The 15797-nt window shown below is 37.8% G+C and overlaps 1 protein-coding gene across 1 annotated transcript in view; it reads left to right on the forward strand.

The window, feature by feature from the left end:
- AQR (aquarius intron-binding spliceosomal factor) overlaps positions 1 to 15797 on the forward strand; it is a 55507-nt gene that overhangs the window by 25401 nt on the left and 14309 nt on the right. The window contains exons 20-28 of the mRNA XM_037393293.1: positions 1824 to 2065; positions 3715 to 3858; positions 4426 to 4495; positions 7003 to 7113; positions 8647 to 8756; positions 11921 to 12056; positions 13469 to 13678; positions 14508 to 14645; positions 15464 to 15535. Coding sequence (XP_037249190.1) covers positions 1824 to 2065; positions 3715 to 3858; positions 4426 to 4495; positions 7003 to 7113; positions 8647 to 8756; positions 11921 to 12056; positions 13469 to 13678; positions 14508 to 14645; positions 15464 to 15535 — 1233 coding nt within the window. The remainder of the gene's footprint in view (positions 1 to 1823; positions 2066 to 3714; positions 3859 to 4425; positions 4496 to 7002; positions 7114 to 8646; positions 8757 to 11920; positions 12057 to 13468; positions 13679 to 14507; positions 14646 to 15463; positions 15536 to 15797) is intronic.

Here is a 15797-nt window from a genome sequence, read left to right on the forward strand (position 1 = left end):
GCTGGCAACGTGTGCTCACAGTCTGAAAACCCAACCACAGCCAGGGCTGTATCAAAAGAAGTGTGGCCAGCAGGTTGAGGGAGGTGATTCTGCCCCTTTATTCTGCCCTGGTGAGACCCCACTTGGAGAGGGCCCAGAGGAAGGTCCTGAAAGTGATCAGAGGCATGGAGCACCTCTTCTGTGAGGAAAGGCTGTGAGGGAGTCGGGGTTGTTCAGCCTGGACAGGAGAAGGCTTTGAGGAGACCTTATTGCAGCCTTTCAATACTGAAGGGAGTGTTTGTAAGAAAGATAGGGATAGACTTATTAATAGGGTCTGTAGCAATAGGATAAAGGGTAATGGTTTTAAGCTAAAAGAGGTTAGATGCAGACTAGATATATGGAAGATATTTTTTACAATGAAGGTGCTGAAACACTGGAACCGGTTGCCCTGAGAGGTGGTTGATACCCCATCCCTGGAAGTATTCAGGGTCAGGTTGGGCAGGGCTCTGAATAACCTGATCTAGTTGAAGATGTCTCTGCTCACTGCAGGGATGTTGGACTAAATGACCTTTGAATGCTCCTTCCAACCCATATTATTCTGTGATTCTATAGTTCAGCCTCAACAGTGCTGTGCAGAGAGGGGGGAGCACCTCCCTTGACCTGCTGGCAACTTCTTAATGCAGCAAAAGATACTATTGACCTTTTTTGCTGTGAGGGTGCATAATTTCATGTATCTGAAAATATTTTGTGTGTGTATGCTCAGTTTCTTTGCTGTTTAGACTATTGAATCTTCAATGTTCCTTGAGCTTTCCATTATGAAAATGCAGTGTGCATGAAAAACCACCTTTACTTTTGGTGCCTTAAAATCATGCTTTGCATAATTGAAGTGGTTTTCATTTTAGAGGAATCTGCAGCAAGCTCTGACCAGATGGATACAGAGGGAGGGAGGAAGACTTTGACTCTTCTGTATCTAGAAAGATGCCTCTGGTGTGAAGCAGTAGTTTGCAGTCTGCAGAGAGGATTCTGGTGCCATCCAGCTGTGGATTGGTATACTGGAAGTAATTCACAGAGAGTCTTTTATAACTTTAGATTTAAAAAAAAAACCAGAACTGATTGTTAATGCTATGTGTCTGTGTCAGATTAATTTTACATTATCAGCACAAGTGCTCTCTGCCAAAGCCTGTTGGTGTTCTGGCACTGTGTTTCCTCTGCTGAAGAGCAGATGCGTGGTGTTCTAAACCAAGTTTCAAGTAGGGTGGTTGCTGGAGACTTGCCACTGAAGTAGGTCTATTAACAGGAAGACTGAAGTCCAGCTACCTCTTAGTTAAAATTAACATCCTCTGTGCGAGGCCAGGGTCTTGAAATTGGTGTTTTCATGGGAGGGGGAAAGGAGAGAAAATACTGACATAACCACAGATGAGTAGACAAATTAATCTGGGGGTGAAGACCAAGGTTTTGGAGGGAAACAAGCTGGCTGGAGGGATGGAATTTATAGGTTTGAAAGAGAAACTTTAAGATGCTTGAGGGTCTTCTGTGTCATTTGCCTGTGTCATCCCCAACCCCCACCCCAAGTGTTCTGGAATGAAAACCTTACTGGTGATTATGGTCCTCATTACTAACAGGATAGCTGAAGAATTACATCGTTTGACACTGGTGTCTTGTTGCATATATATACTCTGTGTGTGTATCTATATATATACTCAATCTAACAAAGCACCTGTCAATTAAAGACTGTTACATACTAGCATCTTAGAATGGGTTTGATTAGTCTTCACTATGTCATGTTTTCTTGGTAAAAAGTCAATCTCTCCAATCATATTTTTTTCTATTTTTCTAATTTGTAGGCTGTTTTGGAGACAATTAGGAATTTGATGAACACAGATTGTGTCGTTCCTGACTGGCTGCATGATATCATTCTTGGATATGGAGACCCAAGTAGTGCACACTATTCGAAAATGCCAAATCAGATTGCAACTCTGGATTTTAATGACACTTTCTTGTCCATTGATCACTTAAAAGCTAGCTTTCCTGGATACAATATTAAAGTGACTGTTGACAATCCAGTTCTGCAAATACCTCCATTCAGGTGATCTCAAAATTTCAAGTACTCCTGGTCTTATATTCTTGCTGAAGTGCATTGTCAGGTGCAGTTGGGTTCCGTGGTTGAAGTGAGGTGCTGCTTCTTTAAGGAAAGACGTTAATATGTTAATATTAAGATTTAGATAGCTATGTAACAGTTAACTGTACTGCATTTTGGCTCAGGACCAGCTTCTGCTCTGTTCTGTGCAAAAATGCATCAGAGCCTTGCTTGTAGATCAGCCTATTGAATGTATGGGAAAAGCAGCAGTATGAAATAGAATCAACACATGTAGTATTCGGTACTGCATGATGCTATCTAGCCTCCTCAAGTTCAGCTTAAAGATTTTTAATTACGTAGTTCCCTTACATGTCTCATTAAAGCAAGCTAAGAGCAGCAATTTCAACATCAGTTAAAATATGAGCTTTTGGAAAGACCATTCAATCAAAATAAAGAGTTGTCTGAAATCCCATATTGTTTATTTAATTTAGAAATGGTTCCTGAAATAAGATTCCCACCTTTGACCGCTAACTGAGATATATACATGTTTTGTTTCAGTGGTACTGTTGTCCAGCATATTTAGACTTGACAGTTGTGTCCCTGCTGGTGGACCTCCTTCGACTCTGGCAACTGAGTTTCACAGTGCATGGTGTAGGAGAACAGTTTCTTCAGTCCAGCTGAAGAAACTATATGTTTCTCCCTTACAAGTTAATGAGAGTTGAAATATTTTTCCTTTTGAAGGAATAGATTTGACTGGGGAGGGAAGAGATGGCTTCCCCCTGCACCAGTCAGCTCTTATCACGGCTAAACTGAATCTTGAAAAGCAGGGAGGTAATCTTCCTTGCTTGCTTTTTTTTAAACACTGCATGTAGAATATGTGTGGAGAAGGCACTAACATTATATAATGATACAAAAATAATCTGAAGGTATAAAGACAAGACACCATGCACAATTTCCCTTGATGGACTAGTGTTCATTTTCAGTTCATGGATTAAAACACAGATACCCCTCTTTATGAAAAGTGATTGCTTCATTTGCCCTGTAAAGAGAGTAAGATTATTGCTGTTAAGGATGTCTGCATTGTTGTCTCAAGATAATTCGATAGCCATTGGAATTCCTTCACCATGATTTGTTTCTGAATTGGAGAAGCTTGCTAACATGTAATACAGAGGGCTATACAAAAAATTGAAAGGGAGGATGAAAGGCTTAATCTGTTGGGGCAGTTTAGAACATTGATGTCTTTTTGTGGGGAAAAAAATTGTGCAACAGTTCTAGAACAAAATCAAGTTATTACTGCTGAGCAGAGTGTGTTGGTGGCTTTCTATTGCAACTTTACTCCTGTCCCTTCCATTTTCATTTATGAACTTTGTGCCTTCAGTGCTTTTCCAGCTGGCTGTCAGCACTGCTCCTGGCTTTTCAAGCTATGTAAAGAGCACTGTTGACAAACTTTCTGTCAAATACGCTTTCTTAAAATCTGCTTCATCAATTTATTTGTCATTCCTTTTCCTTATCCTCATTAATACTTTGTCATTTGCAGCTCTTAGTTTCCCTGCTGTGTGAAAGTTTGACTTAACAAAAAAAAAACTTTTCTGTATAAACTTCTAAGACAGTCTGGTATCAGTGAATGTGTTGAAGTGTAGTCTTAAATTGTGTTACAGGATAACTTTCCCAATAAAGGGAGGTAAAGGAAAGAAAAGAAAAGAGGATGGGAGTGAAGAAAAATCTGAAGAAGCTAAAACACTGGTTGTAGAGCCTCATGTCATTCCAAACAGGGGACCATATCCATATAATCAACCAAAACGGTAATAAACAAATGAGAATTTACTTACAAATGGTAACACGTGCATAGCAGTTAATTTTCAAAAGTAATTAAAAAAATAATATTGTTGGTTATAAACAAAACATCATTTTTATTTCAATACTAAAAGAAGATTTGAATATGAGAATGTTTTGTTTTTTTACATTTAAGTGAAACTCTTACGCCCTGTCTGTTTAAAAATTTCCCCTGTAGAACAATGAGAAATACTGTCTTTTAGTATTGTGTCAGGACTTTGAATATTAGGAGAATCACACCTAAATAATTGTACGGCATTCTTGGCAAATAATAACAGAAGACAGACAATCTTTTAGATGGGGTGGTTTTGCTGTCACGTGGACAACTTGAGTTACTGTCTTGCTTGGAAATTGTGAGATTGTCATGTCTATAAAGATGATAGTTGTTGGTTTAATCTAAATAAAAGTTTGCAAGCATGTAGTTCTAGACAAATGTGTGGCAAATTGATTTATAATCAGACTTGTTAAAACAATTGCTTTTATCAAAACTGTTGGCAAATCAATCAATTCTCTGATCTTGTTTTTCTTTGTTACAGCAATACTATTCAATTTACCCATACTCAGATTGAAGCTATACGTGCAGGAATGCAGCCTGGGCTAACTATGGTAGGAATATTTTTAAGGATTTTATACTCTTATTTATTTGATTTTGGCTTTAGAGTCTGTTTTACATTCAGCAAAATACCAGTAGTGCCCATTTCTGTAGCCTTGCTGCGGTCACTTCTATTAGTAGTTTAAAAATAGGAAAAATTAATGTACAAAGGTTCAACATCCTCCCATCTTATCAAAATAATACAGAAACACAATTGTTTTCTGTATAACTGTAGCCTGTGTTTCAGTGGCTGAAGACTTCCGACAACTGAATTTACTTTTTCAGTGGTTGGATTGCAGGTTTTAGACTGTAAAGCTTTTGCCATGTATGTAATTTTTGGCTATTTTAAACTACTGGCATTATTTTTAGTTTGATCTGACTCCATTAAAGGAAATGAAAGTCATTGAATTGTCTCCAGGGAGCTTTTTTCTGCTGTTTTGTGAAATCTAATGTGCAGTCCTTTATACCCTACTGACTTCTAGAACTAGAAGTTACAAACCAAACCAAAGCTATAGATTTGTTATGAAAATAATTTTTGATCAGTGAGTTTCTGGAAAGGTCTTTAAGGTTTACCACTCTCAGTTAGACTTTGACTTACAGGTACCTGTCTCCCACTGAAGTGCAGTCTATCCTGGTAGTGACTCAGTGGAATATTTGAATGAACTTTTCTTTGATATTCTTAATTTCTTCTTGGCCTATATAGGTGATAATGCTAGTTTTTAGGTTTTTGTATTGATATTTATTAGTACCATGCTCTTCCTCATTTGTTTTACAACTCCCTATACACTGGCACCCAAAGGTGCAAGGCAAAGGAAAAAATAAACTTAAGGAGAATTGTATGCCTTTTTTTGTGTCCCTGACTACATGTTCTGAAATTAGTAGTGTTGTAAATGTGCATAAAAGTTACCTGAGTTCCTGGCAATTTTCTGAATAATGGTATGTTTTCTAGTAGAAGATAGAATATCAACTTTAAGGTCTATTTGGAAATTAAAGCTCCTTTTTGAATGCTGTGAAAATGACACAGTGATAGATGCTTCAGATTTGGTTATTAAACAATGTTGGAAGGGGTTTACATAATTGAAGTGCTGGGTTTTACATCATTGGAGTGTTTGTCTAAGAATACCCATGCCAGTGTGTAGGAGTATTGTTTTATGTCAGTAGTATTGTCAATCGAAAAGAGCATTGGGAAATTTAAAATCTTCATTACAGTTTTGTAATATGTAATTAACACATAAAAATACTAGAGAGGGGGTGTCTTAAGTCACCTAGTTTTTTTATTTTTGTATTTTTTTAAAAATAGCATTGCATACTGTTTATTAATGTCATTTAATATTTATTGAACTATTAATGACCTTCAAATGCAGGTATGTAATGCATTATAAACAACCATCTACCTCACTTTTGGAGGGTTTAAAGAAAAGTAACTTCCTGCGCCTGGTACTTAATCAATTTTCATAAATGTTTGAGGTGGCTGTTACATAATTTGAACTTTTCTACTAAACCAGCATTTGCTCATGTTTTAACGGGTTAGAGAATGAGAGTCAAAAGGGAAAAACAATGACAAAGTCAGCTTTTTGATTTTGAGGATTTATTCTGACTTTTTCAACTATAGCACCCACTTTTTTGCAGGGAGGTAAGGCAGACTGAGAAAACAGTTACATAATATAGGCCTATGATTTATTTTATGTCATATACTTCTAATATTTTTGAGAAGTGCAATCCTGATTGCTTTTGAATCCAGTGATCAATGAGATTCTTAAATAATGCAAGTGTGATGTCATAGCAGTTTGTAATGTGTAGGTACATATGAAGCCTGCTGTTCTGTGCTTCTTGATGCTGAACAAATTACTTTGAGATGCTCTGTAGTACTTGGATGCCTTTGAAATGTCTCAGATATCAAATTTTGAATGTTGTTGGTATAATTGAACCTGTAAAAACTTAACTGTTGGTTACTTCTGTATGATCAGTGATAGAATTTTGAGTAAATAAAAAAAATGGAGTTTTTTTTCCTGTTCTTTATATCTATCTCACATTAATCTTTCCAATTGTGTGTTTTGATGCTTTTTTCACTGTTTTCCGTGTGTAGCCTGTCCCAGGACTTCTCTGAGGAGGTCTGTTTTCATGGGTTGTGAAACAGGATAGTATTTCGTATGTTGGATTACCATATTCCTTTTAGGCAGGAATCTGCCTAACTAATATGAATTAATCTTTTATGACATAATGTACGTGTTCTTGAAGTTCACAAAAGCCAGCCAGTGGTTGTGGAATTACCATATTCCTCTTGGGCAGAAATCTCAATTAGCATTAGGCTCAGTCTTTCATGGTGCATGTACATATTCCTGAAGTTCACAGAAGCCAGCGAGCAACTGTACATGAAACAGAAGACTTTTTTGTTGTTAATGTATAATGTCAGTGTCTCATGAGATTGTTCTGGGTTTTTTTCCCCAACTGGCTATATTTTTGTATTGTGCAATATTCAGATAAATTGTGTGTTGATTTTTGGTTTTAATTTTTTTTTCAGGTAGTGGGTCCACCTGGTACTGGAAAAACTGATGTAGCAGTCCAGATAATTTCCAATCTTTATCACAATTTCCCAGAACAACGAACTCTTATAGTTACCCACTCTAATCAGGTAGTGTCAGTCATGTATGAAACTTTTCTGTAATTAAAATCAAGAAGAACAGCAAGTATTGAGATCAGTAGGTCTGGGATTTCAGTTGTCTCAACAATGAAAACTTGAGTTGGCTTTGGTGCAATTTTGCCAGTTTCATAATGTGAAATTAACTTTTTAAATTTAATTCTGAACTATTCATCAGAAGTTTTCAATAGATTTAACTGGTTGGGGTCAGAAATTTGGAAGTATTTTGAAAAAGTGTCAGCACAGTTCTTACAGTTGCACGTTTACTGCATGTGTGCCAGATTTTTGCCACTTGGCTTTTTTGGACACTGGCTGTCCTGTGCTTCATGCTTCTAAGGAAAGGCCTCCTGAGCGGAATGCTTGCTTCCCAGCCATTAGAAATGGAGTCTAGCTGCTAATTCTCAATCATATGTAAAATAAAAATGATAAAAGTCTTCAAGACTCTTACTCTAAATCAGCATCTGGTTTGGAAGGGTTTGTTTGGAAACCAAGGTCATCTATTTTCTGGTCTCCCTAATTAGCCCACCCTATCTCAGTTGTGAGCTATCTTAACTGAACATACCACTTTGAAAACATGTAATCTTTTTCTGTCAAAGTGAGAACAGGCACTTATGCTGTTGATCACTGAATGGTGGATGGGGCTTCCTTTTGGTGAGGAGTTACAACCTGGAATAATACAGGCCAGTCTGCAGTGGGTTGTGGGAGAGTAACAGGCAGTGAAGGTGAGAGCATGTCCCTTGAGGAGAAAAGGAAGTGATTTGAGACAGGTAGGAGACTCTTACCAGACAAGACTTACATGAGAATATGAACTTGAAATTTTACTTCAGGAAATAAACTGTATCTCAGCAGGGTTCTTTCCCTATAACTTGATGCTGTTCTTCAGCACGTTTGATGACTTCCAGCTGACTTGAAGTACAAGTGGAGCTTGGTCGTGTTTACTCTTAGTTTCATAACTTGATGATCCAGTATTTACGAACTTACTCCTTTGAAAGACACTGAATTGGGCAGTTGATGTTAAGCTGTTAGAGAACTGAAGAGTTTAAGGCAGGAGATGTAGCACACCTTGAAGTTTAGTTCAGCAGGATTTATTTATCCATATGGAATAGAGTCACAGTACCTGCCAGTCAGTACTGGATCACACTTTTCTAATGTACAGAAGTTTAAGTCATTTTAAAGTCATCTAACAAATTTACCAAGTGTGCTTCTTGAGGCAGTTTTGTAAACTGATAGCTTTATCAACTGAATTAACTAGGTGATAAAATCAACTTTTAAATTTGTCTTAAAATTGTAAAATCAAATTTGATAGTTGTATAAAGTATGCAAATACAGGAGTTTTAGTAGGTGGATTTCCCTGTTGTCAAGATTAAGAGCTCTAGTTACAGTGTTAATTTCATGTTTGCTTTGGCTTCCATTTATACCAAAATAAGCATAATTTGCTAGCTGGCTTACTAGTAATTCTTCAGTTTTTCCCTGCAAGAGCCTCTGAACTTCTAAAAACTAGTTTCTCCTGTTCTTGTCAATCTTTAGGCCTTGAACCAGCTGTTTGAAAAAATCATGGCCCTAGACATTGATGAGCGCCACCTCCTGCGTCTGGGTCATGGAGAAGAGGAATTAGAGACAGAGAAAGATTTCAGCAGGTGAGTGGCCTGGTTTCAGCTGGGATGGAGTTAATTATCTTCTTAGGAGCTAGTATATGGCGTTGTGGTTTGGCTTTGAGGTGAGACTTCAGTTTCTCAGGGCTTGTTAGCAAAAAGGCTGGAGGGGCACAAGGATCGGGGAGGGGACACAGCCAGGGCAGCTGGCCTGAACTAGCCAAAGAGGGATTCCATACCATGGGACGTCGTGCCTGGTGTATCTACCTGGGGGGGTTGGCCGGGACTGCGAGGTTGTTGCTCCGGGACTGGCTGGGCATGGGTCAGTGGGCGGTGAGCAGTTACATTGTGCACCACGTGTTCCTTTCTTCCTTTCCCTCTGGATTTTATTCTTTCCCTTCCCCTTTTCATTATAACTGTTACTGTCATCATTGTTATTAATGTTTCATTTTTATTCTCTTTGAATTATTAAATTGTTCTTTCAACCCTTGAGGTTTACATTCCTTTCCAACTCTCCTCCCCATCCCTCAGGGTGAGTGGGGACTGAGAAAGTGGCTGTATGGTGCTTAATTACCAGCTGGCGTTAAACCAGGACAGTGAGAAAGGAGGTGCTAATGATAATCTCACTTGCATAAACATTGTAGCAAGATGTATGTGTTGAATCCATCCTACCTTGTAAATGAACAATGAGCTGTGCTTGAGAAATTTTACCTTTCTACCTTGTAAATGAGCAATGAGCTGAGCTTGAGAAGCTTTTACCTTTCTCATATTATTGAATCCTAGTAACACAGAGTTCACTTGTTTTCAATACAGGAGTAAGTAATTTTGGCTCTTACTCAGTAGAGAAACTGTGTTCCCTTGAGAATCCAAAGGCAGACTCGGTCAGTTCCTTGTTCACAAACTTAGCTGTTTGAATAAAAGTAGTTTGTTATTTTCTGGGCCCATATACACTTCATAGAATTAATTGGTTGTGTGAGAGAATTTTGAATAAGAAAAGTAACTTTGTGCAGTTACAAATTTTTTCTACAGATACAAGATCACTTCTGCTGGCATGGTGAATATTGCATTAATAAATATAAATGTTAAATTAAACGTTCTGCTTTTAATTCTTCAGAATGATGCTTAACTACAAAGTTGCTTATTTCATTGGCAAATAACACATTTTGAAGAATATATACATAAGGAAAGCTATCAACTCTATATCGATAAAGACTTAAGAACCTGTTCTTGTAAATATTTGAAAGTTTGTCACTTGTTAGTCCAATTGACATCAGTAGCACTTCACACATTCTAAGTGGGGGTATAATGGTCATGCACTGGAAATAACTGAACTTTCTAGTACTAGGTTATAAAAGCAATACTTTGACTTCAAAAGCTGCAGTAAAAATTAGATATAGTCACTAGAAGCTACCCACATATGCATGGTTGAGTTTCAGTTAGCAAAATAAATACTTTATGATTATTTTTTTTTAAAAAATGAATGCTTTGACGTAGTCACGTTATTCCAGAAATTTGATAGCCAAAATCTTAGTGCAATGATGCCATGGAAGGTATTTATTTAGTAATATCCATGGTTTAGTATATTCCTTGAACAGTAGGGCTCATCATTAAAAGGAGTTTTCTTTGAGTTGCTCTACATTTTCTGTTTTCATTCTTTTTCAAGGTAACTCCAGACCTATGGGACATTACTGCAAGTCCTGTGGGTTCTGGCAGTTTGGGAGGGAGAGATAAGGGTTGAGGAACATGTTTAAAGGTGCACTGCACACTGAGAGGATAGGTTTATTTCCTGTATGTCTTTCATTTGTTTTTAGATTGCTTCTGGGTTCATGGTTTTTCTGTGTCAGGCTGCTTTAGAGGGCACAGTACTGCTCGAGGAATTTCTACTGCTTGAGAGCTGTGTTCCTTTTTTGCTCCCTCTGCAGGCACAGCAAAGTGGGGCAGGGGATATAAGAACATAAGGTGGAGAGGAGCTGATTAAACTGGTACTGCCACCTAAACACAAAGGGAATCACAGCTAAAGAAAACTTACGTAGCAATGGACAAATACATATAAGAGGATGTACGACTTAGGTTGTGAGAAACAAGAGGACATTGGAAGTGTGAGGTTTCCAACAAACTGGTTGCAGTCACTTGTGATTATAATAGATTAGTTTTACTGAAGAAGAAAAACCTGCTTAGTATTCCAAGGATCTTAACTGTCATAGTTCCTAAGGAAATTGGGTTTTTTCCGGTTTTCCAGAACAATGTCATATTCAGTTGTGTCTTAGTAAATTCAAATCTCCAGTTTTAACTACTCTTATCCTTCTAAATAAGACAGTAGAACCTTGTGATTACCAGGGATTGGGTTGGGTTTTTTCTGTGCAGAAAGCGTATTTTATGAAGGGTAGTTTTAATAACCTGAAAGTTAGCCTTCATTCACATTTGAGCTTCTAACTATGTATGCATTTTTAAAAGAAAGTGTCCTGTTCCTCTCACTACTTTAAATCCACCCATTTATACTACTTTTTAATCTGTTTTCTTTTTTAGTAATGTAAGTGATTTTTGTTCTTGTACTGCTTCTGGGGGTGGGGGACTGTATGGAGTAAAAAAATTGATTTGTAAAGGAAAAAAATTGAGCTTAAACTGTGTAAGAGGAGGAAGAACAGAAGGAGTAGGTTACAAACTCATCATAAAAGTCGTAAAAGTTATTCAACAGGCAGTGATGAGTACAGGACTTCTTATATGTGGATGCAGACCTGTCAGTTATGGTGGGCTAAGCATTAGTGCAAAATGTTTTGTGTATTGCCAAAGGAAGTCAGCCTTATCATACTGAAACTTGGGATGTAGGTTCTATTTATGATGGTCCACAGACTTGTATAACTTGCTTGTATTTTTGTAAGTTGTAGTGTACCATAGTTCATGAATGGTACATTGGAAGTAATGCTTTTCTGCTTTACAGATTTACTAACACTTAGGAAGCTTTTGTTATAGCGATGGGATGAAAGAAGCTTTTTCTACTGTAATGGCTTTTGCATAGCTCTGTAAATTATTAGGGCTCAACTGATAAAAATACTATGTGGCAAGTTGTTAGTTTTTGGAACTGGGTAGTAGTTATGGGTTTTTTTTGGGGGGGGGTGTTGTTTTTTTATGATCTCTCAATATGCTATTTAGATAAAACAGTTGCAAATTAAATACATTTAAACAAAAATTATATTTGATACATTTTGTAGGTACGGAAGAGTTAATTATGTGCTAGCTCGAAGACTTGAACTTCTACGAGAAGTTGGGCGATTGCAAGAGAGTCTTGGAGTCCCAGGAGATGTTTCTTACACTTGTGAAACAGCTGGCCACTTTTTCTTATACCAAGTAAGGACAGAAATACTTCTACAGAGACTGTATGACCTCAGCATGTTATGAAACACTTTTGTAGAAATTGGAGCGAATTTCTGAGAATTGAGTCAAAAAAAAAAAAGGGCATTTTCTTTGGTGGCTTAAAATACAGTAACAGCCAAAGTTACAATTGTGACATTACTTACTTGTATTGCTGTTGCTTTAAATCCTGCCTGGTGATTCACCCATTGAAAGGCTGTCGCTGCTGCACATCTTGACTGCTAGCAAGGATTCTAACCTGAAGTTTCTCCTTCAGATAGGAAGATCTGTGGGCTGCTTTACATTTTGGACAAACATTAGAACACCTACTCAGTGGTCCCACTAGAAAGCTTTTATGGCGTTACATGCCAGTGTGAAATCAGATGCATAATATACAAAATGTTGACTTTCTATATATTGTATATCCCTCATTTCCCTTCCATGTATTTTTCAGTGACATGCTTCACATTAGCAATTAGTGTGGCTTAAGCAGACTTGTAGAGTGGTGTTTACGATCAAGTGTGTGCACTGTGTGTGTTTTTAGAGATGTTACTCTAGGTTAGCTGTAGTGTGCACGTAAACACTAAATGGAAGTTAGGTGTTGAAGAGTGCTAGGAGCACTGCTAGAGCTCATCTTTTGGTTCAGCTTCCTCCCAAAAGAATGCCGCTTGGTATTTAAGCCAACGTACTGTAAGTGGAGGTAATCAAATGATTAGCTTCTGCATTGGATTTATGCAGCAAGGTTTTGGTAGCAGGGGGCTGCAGGAGTGATCTCTGAGAAGAGGCCAAGGGCTGCCCTGTGCTGGACGTGGCCAGCTCCCACAGACCCACCACTGGCCAAAGCTGAGCCCATCAGTGACACTCGTGGCACCTCTGTGAAAACATCTTCGAGAATACGTAAAACCCCAATGAGCAGTAGCTGAGGGCAGAGGGCAGTGTGAGAAACAACTCCACACATGAAGGTCAGAAGGAAAAGGAGGGCCAGGAGGTGCTCCTGTCACCAGAGCAGAGATTGCCCCACAGCTGATGGAGAGAACCATGGTGAGGCAGGTTGTCCCCCTGCAGCCTGTGGAAGACCCCATGCCAGAGCAGACGAATGTGCCCTGAAGGAAGCTGCAGCCTGTGGAAATCCCATGCCAGAGCAGGGGAGAAGTGTGAGGAAGGGCTGGCAGAGATGCGGTGTTATGAATTTGAATGATAAGCCCCGTTCCTTCTGCACTCCAGGTTGACACACTGCTGTCAACCCATGGCAGCTTGAAAAGTGTTGTCCTGATACAAGGTCAAATGCTAATTTAGACATAACTTTGGTTTGTGATATTATTTTTTTTCAATATTGCATGTGCAAGACTACACTTTGCAAATGACTTTATGATATAAAAATGTCAGAATGTCACTTTTGTTTGCCATAGGTAATGTCTCGTTGGGAGGAGTATATCAGCAAAGTGAAAGTTAAAGGTGGAAAATTGCCAGATGTTACGGATGTCTCCGGTTTCTTTCCTTTTCACCAGTATTTTGCAAATGCGCCTCAACCAATTTTCAAAGGCAAATCCTATGAAGAAGATATGGAAATTGCTGAAGGGTGTTTTAGGCATGTGAAGAAAATATTCACTCAGCTTGAGGTAAGACATGTCACTGGAAGGTAAGTGGATCTGCTGATCCTATTAAAAAACTTCACACAGTTCCAAAATTCTCATTTGCTCTACATCCTAAAAGGAGTACCTATCTCTAGGTATCTTCATTAGTTTGCAGGACATTCAGGTGAGAGTTAACACCTTTGAGTAATATAGACACATCTCACAATAGAGGCAAGGGGCTTATCTGTTTGTTGTTTTGTTTTTTTAATCTTGGGAAGCAGCCATTCTGCCAGTTTGGTTTTCACTGATTAGGTTACTAGGGTTGGTTTCCCTATCACTGTTCCTCTGATCCTCACAGGGTCATTGTATTTACAGTGAATTGCCTTTAATCAGGTAACCTAGAAGTAACTTAAACAGATTTTCTTCTGTTTTTCCCAGAACTGCTTGAGAGGCTTTTAAAAGTTAGGGTAAAGGTGACCTGTGTATCATTTGGTTATATTAACTGTGTTGGTCTTTCTAATACTGAAGTTGATGTGATGTTATGATACGGTAAAGTATGAAACAGGAAGATAGAGTAGAACAAAAATTTGGGGGATTCTGGAAAGGTTCCTCAGAATTAACTGAATATTTGTTTGCAAATTTATATATGCACACAGGTTGCAGAATTCATTGATGTATTTTTAAAACATTGTTTTTTGTAATATTGTGGTTTCCAGGTTTAGCTTTAAAAGTATTATTCAGATGGGATTGTTAACAGCAGATACCTCCTAACTCTCTTACCTAATTACATTAAGAAGGTGGCCAGATAGTTTGAGTGAATACCTTTTTATAAGCAATAATTTTTTGTATTCTGACTTTCTTTTCACCTCCATAGGAATTCAGAGCATTTGAACTTCTCCGCAGTGGCCTGGATAGATCCAAATACCTGTTGGTGAAAGAAGCAAAAATCATTGCCATGACTTGTACTCATGCTGCTCTGAAACGACATGACCTGGTTGAATTAGGTTTCAAAGTAATGATTATACTACACTAATTGGTTTCTGGGTTTGATTCCTCCTGCCACTTGTATAAACTTTTTGTCTGTCCTAAATCTAGGCAACTAGATTATTTTGAGTTACAGCTTTTTTACCAGTTTCAATTTGTAATTTTACTGCTGTAAGTAAAGAAAAATTTAACTTCTGTAAGTAAAAGATGAGATCACTTGTAAGCTATTGCATACATGAAAATGCTTAATAGTGCATGTCTATTAAAGAAGTTACTTTTGCCATGTTAGATGGAACTGCAGTGATATGACTGAGTAATAAAAGGTGGAATTGAGGGAAAAAAACATGGCCTTTATAACTTTCTTTACCTAAAAAATGAACTATGATGCCATGCTGTTTTCACTCTGCAGTGTTAATGATAGGTATTAATTTAGTACAGACTTCTAGATGAAAGCTCACCACCAATAATTCCTTCGGTATTATTTTTCTCTGATAATACACTTGCATTGAATCACGAAAGTGCTGCTTTTCTGCTTCAGTGCAAAGATACCAAATTAGTTTGTTCCACTGCAAAAAGGTTTTCTCTTGTGGATGGGTTGTGGCATATGGGAAGCATGTCATGGATTCCTTCTAGATGTAAGCCGTGATTGGTACAGATGGATCTGCCATTGATGTAGAAGGATTTTTGGTAATACTGATACTGTGCCTATAAGGTAAAATCCTGCAGTAACTGTCCCGCCCATCAAAAACCAAATGCGGAATTGGTGTTGACTTTGGGTAGGCTGAATAACAGCATTATTATGTTATTAATTGTTATTAATTGATGGACATCTCTTTTCTTTCTCAGTATGACAACATTTTAATGGAGGAGTCTGCTCAAATTCTGGAGATAGAAACCTTTATACCTCTCCTGTTGCAGGTTAGACCTGAATCATAAAACATATTACAAAAGATGATAAATGAAAGTCTGTGGTTTTAAACAATACAGAATATTAAAAGGAAAATGTCTTGTGCAGAAAGTAACCTAGAACAGATGTTTGCCATTAGAGTGCACAGTTAAGAACTTTCATATTGTTCTATATTAGTTGTTTATCCTTGGGTTTTAATATTACGGAGTAAGCTACTATGGTTCTAAATATGTTGGTTTTATTGACTAAATAGTAGGATTAGCAGATTTTCAT

The sequence above is a fragment of the Falco rusticolus genome, chromosome 7, assembly GCF_015220075.1.
Source record: "Falco rusticolus isolate bFalRus1 chromosome 7, bFalRus1.pri, whole genome shotgun sequence".
Lineage (NCBI taxonomy): Eukaryota > Metazoa > Chordata > Aves > Falconiformes > Falconidae > Falco > Falco rusticolus.